Source organism: Physeter macrocephalus, chromosome 11 (assembly GCF_002837175.3).
Source record: "Physeter macrocephalus isolate SW-GA chromosome 11, ASM283717v5, whole genome shotgun sequence".
NCBI classification, from domain to species: Eukaryota; Metazoa; Chordata; class Mammalia; order Artiodactyla; family Physeteridae; genus Physeter; species Physeter macrocephalus.
In genome coordinates, this window is record NC_041224.1 from 119,657,736 (window position 1) to 119,662,289 (window position 4,554).

Sequence of the window (4,554 nt, forward strand, 5' to 3'; positions counted from 1 at the left end):
TACTTCTGAGGTTTTAAGAAACAGAAGCCTGGCTTTGAAAACTAGTCCTTTGGTCTCTTTCTCTTCTCCCTTTTCCTCCTGGTGGAAGGAGTTTAGCTTTTCTACTCTCTATTGCCAAGTCCCAGGACTGCTCAAGGTTTGGTTCTACTTAATTCAGAGGCAGAACAAAACTCTCTCTTCCCTGGGGCAAAGACTCTGGGCCCGGCCTCCTTAGCTGGTTCAGGATCCTTTGAGCCCCCAGACAATTCGAATCTCATCAGGCCAATGTTGAGCCACACCCCCTACCACCAAAAAAGCCAAATCAAAGCCAAACAAAAGATGGGTTTTTTAATCAGAAAAAGAATCTTTTTAATTTGTATAATTTATTAGAAGCTTCTTAGGAACTATACTTAAGCCAGATATCTACATAAGTTACAACAGAAAAAGACTGACGCTGCAAATACCAAACTGCCAAATAATATACACAGATTTGTCAAGGCCCATAAAAAATATGAAGGGCTGGGGACGGGGACTGGTTTTTTGTTTTTGTTTTTTACAACAAAATGTACAGATTACTAAAACTAAGCATTTAGTCCAACTTTTGACAGCGTTTTACAGCTACAAGTTCACATCAAACATAAAACAATTTTAACCAGGGCCGGTCTCAGCTGAGCCTGGGTGGCCAGAGGGGGCCAGGAGGGGGCATTTCCTTTGTGTCAGTGGCAAGCGGGATCTGTCGAGGAGTCTTTTCCTCTCCCCAGCCCCCGTCGCCCCTTCAAAGAAATCCTGGTATTTACAGGCAAGTCCACTTTGCTGGCACAGTGTACCCAGAGTGAAGTTTTCGATCTTTAGAGTCCAGAGGCATGTCAGCATAGAGCCCTCTCCAAACTGCGCCCCACCCAAGCGTGGGAAACCCATCGGAATCACCCAAAAGACACCCCCAAAGCGGTTCTTGTTATGTCCTTCTCTGTTTAAGACTCCTTAAAGAATTGGATCGCTTGGTTGTTGTATTTTCTTTTTTTAAAAAAAAATCCTGCACATTTTAGAAAAAGAAAAGGAAAGAAAAAGGAAAAGAAAAGAAATACGTCCAGCAGTTTGGTCGTTGTGTTTTTTCCCTTGGTCTTATCGGGACAGGTTCTTTAGAAAAGTCGAAGCGCACGGTGTAGTGGGTGGTTGGTGGTGTGTGGCGGGCAGTAGGGGAAGCGATGAGGCAGAGCGCTGGGCTAGGCCCGGCCCGGCGGCCTCTCACCAGGTCCGACCATATAGCAAGGTGGAGCAGGACATGGTGCCGTAGTCCGAGCCCGAGGAGTTCAGGTGGGACAGGCTGGAGACCTGGCCCTGCAGCGCCGCGGGGCTGGTGGCGTGGTGCGCCAGGTCCGGAGACTGGCCCGCGCTGCCCGGCTGGTGGCCCGGGTGCGCGCCGAGGCCGGGGCCGCCGCCGCCCACTGAGATAGCTGCCGCCGCCGCCTGAGCGGCCTGCGCCTGCTGCTGCGCCTGCTGCTGCGCGTGGCCTTGCAGGCTGGCGGCGCCCGGCGCAGGGGCGCCCGCCTGGCAGGGTTTGCCGTCTTTCACCAGGACCGGCACAGCCACGCGGCGCGGTGACTGCTGCTGCGCTTGCTGCTGCTGGCAGCCGGCGCCCCCGCCGCCGCTATCCTGCTGCAGTTGCTGCTGTGCCGCCTTGTCCTTGGCTTGGCGCCTCATCTTGTAGCGGTGGTTCTGGAACCAGATCTTGACCTGCGTGGGCGTCAGGTGGATCATGCTGGCCAGGTGCTCGCGCTCGGGCGCGGACAGGTACTTCTGCTGTTTGAAGCGTCGCTCCAGCTCGTACACCTGCGCCTGGGAGAAGAGCACCCGGCGCTTCCGGCGCGGTGCGCTTGGTAGTGGGGCCATGTTCTTGCTCACGTCCCCCAGAGAGCCCAGGCCGCCCATGCCGCTCATGTTCATGCCGCTCGCCGGGCCCATGAAGCGGGAGACTGTAAGCGACAAACGCACAGCGTCGGCAGGGGCCGGGCCGGGCCAGACCACCTCTGCCTTCTGCGCGCTTGGCCGGCCCGGCCCCTGCCCCGACGGCGCACTCCTAGGCCGCCTCCACCCTGAGAGGCCCAGCCGCGGGGATCGCCAGCGCCTGCCCCAGGCCGTGCCGTCGAGGGGTTTACTGCAGAGCTCCCCGCCTCAACCCCGGCTACCTCCCTCAGTCTCGATGCTTCACCCAAAAAGCAGAGTGGAGAAAGACTGCTCCTCTTGTTCCTTTCGTGCCCAGCCCACCAGATTCGTGCAGTTAGTGGGCCACGGGCAGCAAACTGGGTCCAGGCCAGGAACTGGGGTCTAGCTGTAGGCTCCAGCTTTGGGAGCTTAGGAGAGGGAGGTGTTCGCTTTCGAAAAGCTAGAGACCCCGAGACCCCAGACTCTTTGCCTCTTGGCCTCTCTCTCCTGTCAGCCCCAATGAGGGCACTTGTTCGGCCCATTTAGAACCCCCTCTGGAGCCACAAGCCCTCCCTCCAGCCTAGACTGGAGAGTGGGCCAGGCCAGGGGCCTGAGCGCATCATCCCAGCAGGGCAACCTCCCTCCCGGCCAGGCCGCGCCTCTCCGCGCCCTGCTCGTCCGGGCTCTCTTAGTTAGGGGGCCACCTCCCTCCGTCTTCCGAGGTCTCCCGCGCGGAGCAGAGCGGCCACTTGGCCGCATCTGACAGACGCTAAATACCAGCTCCTGCCCTCAGGACCCCAGAGCTACCAAGTGCCTCTTCTTGGACCCCCTCAGCTCAACAAGGGAAGACTCCCCAGCTCCTGCGCCCGACTCGTTGGCGCCACTGCCCGGCCGCCCACCCTGATGCCCAGCGCGCAGCCGGGAGGCGCCGCGCCTGCCCGGCGGCTCTCCCCGCGCCTCCGGCGCTCAACCCGCGGCCCTGCAGTGGGGCGGCCTCACTTACTGGCGGGGAAGCGCGGGTCCGGGTTGGCGCCGTACCATCCGGGGCCCGAGGTGCTGTTCCGCATGGTGTCCTGGTACGGCGGCAGCTCGCTCATGTTGCCCAGGTTGCCGTTGCAGTAGCCCCCCACGGCGGAGTGCGAGAGCTGGGGCACCCCCGCAGCCGTCATGTGGTAGGCGGCGGTGACGGCGCCGTGGTGCCCCACGGCGTGCTGCTGCATGGCGGCGGCCGGCGGTGCCGCCTGGCCCTGCCTGTAAGCCGCCAGCGGAGCCCCGAGGCCGCCGCCCTCCATGCCCACTTTCTTGTAGCTTTCCTCCAGGGGACTCAAGATGTCAGACACTGAGAACGGAGTCGTGTGCTTTGGACTCATCGACATGATTCGGCGGCGGCTGGAGGAGGAAGGAAGAGGAGGAAAAAAAAGGGAGAGGGGGAAGGCGAAGCCTCGCTGCTTTTTTTTTTCTCCCTTTGCCAAATATTCTGGTGTTACCTTAACGCCGATCTTGTTGGATGTACACGTAACCGAGTGCACCGAGTCCGCCTTAATTGGCTTGAGTGGAGGCTCGGGGGCTGCCTCGCGTTTGTTTTAGCCCGGCGCCAGGTTTTAGGCAGCCACCAGAGGCGGGGCGTAAGCGCTAAAGCAACAAGACAATAGAAGCCTACATCTTGCCCGAGATAATTAGCTTACATGCTGATGACAAGGTAAACACCTTTAAGTTTCACTTGTCAGGATTTTTAGGTCTCAAAGACGGAGAGAGAGAGAGACAGAGAGAGAGACAGAGAGAGAGAGGCAGAGACGCGACCCAAAGCATTTCTTTCCCCCTCCCCCGGAACCCCTACCCCCATTTTTGTGGGGTGCGGTGGCGCGCGGCGGGGGGAGCCGGGGGGGGGGAGGGAAAGGAGGAGGGAACCGAGAGAGGGGAGGGCAAGAGGTGGGATGGGGAGTAGCCGAGGAGGAGGGATGTTGGGGAGGAAGGAAGGTGAACGCCGCTTTGCAACCAACTTGCGGAGTTACAAAGTGAACCACTTTCCAGTTCGGTCGGGGTTCCCCGGGCGGGGACGGGGAGTGGGCCGAGGGGCGGGTGGGTTTTCACCTGAGCCTGCCGGGGCTGGTCCTCCCTCCCGCCGCGGCCTCCCAGCCCCGCGCCTTCCCACCGCCTCCGGACCACATCTGGCTTCGCAGCGCCGAGCCCCAGTCGCCACCAAAGGAGCTCGGGAGTCAGGGGACGAACCCTAGGGCTCCACTGTTGGTCTGCGTGTCTGTCAGTCTGTCTGCCTCTTCTGCCGCCGTCAGAAGGACACCTCTGCTCCCCGCCCCCTTTCCCCCTACCCGAGAGAGAATCCCAGCGGGCGGAGGAGGCGCTGAGCAGGGGATCGGCTGCCGCCGAGAGGCTGTCCCAGATCCCCGCGCCGCCCTCCCCCCAGCTCAGGGTCTTCCCAGAGGGCTAGGGCCCCATGCTTCACGCCTCCCCCCTCCAACCCACGCTCGGCTACCCTTCCCCACCCCCATCCCCTGCTAAGGCAAGGACACCACTGGCCGCCCGAGCTGAGAAGCTGGGGGGATTAACGCGAAGGGCCATCGCTGAAGTTGCTCCACCTCGAACAAACCTGGTGTCCCCGACCCTCGCCCATCGCCCGGACACGCGGGGTTCTGG

At 60.7% G+C, this 4,554-nt stretch overlaps 1 protein-coding gene across 1 annotated transcript; it reads right to left on the reverse strand.

Annotated features, from left to right (window-relative positions):
- Positions 1-324: 324 nt before the first annotated feature.
- Positions 325-4,166, reverse strand: NKX2-1 (NK2 homeobox 1). Its single transcript, XM_024118442.1, has 3 exons — positions 3,994-4,166; positions 2,906-3,291; positions 325-1,952 (listed from the first exon to the last, which is right to left on the reverse strand). Exons 1-3 carry the CDS (start codon positions 4,068-4,070, stop codon positions 1,225-1,227), a joined length of 1,191 nt encoding a protein of 396 aa, XP_023974210.1. The 5' UTR covers positions 4,071-4,166; the 3' UTR covers positions 325-1,224.
- Positions 4,167-4,554: the final 388 nt, after the last annotated feature.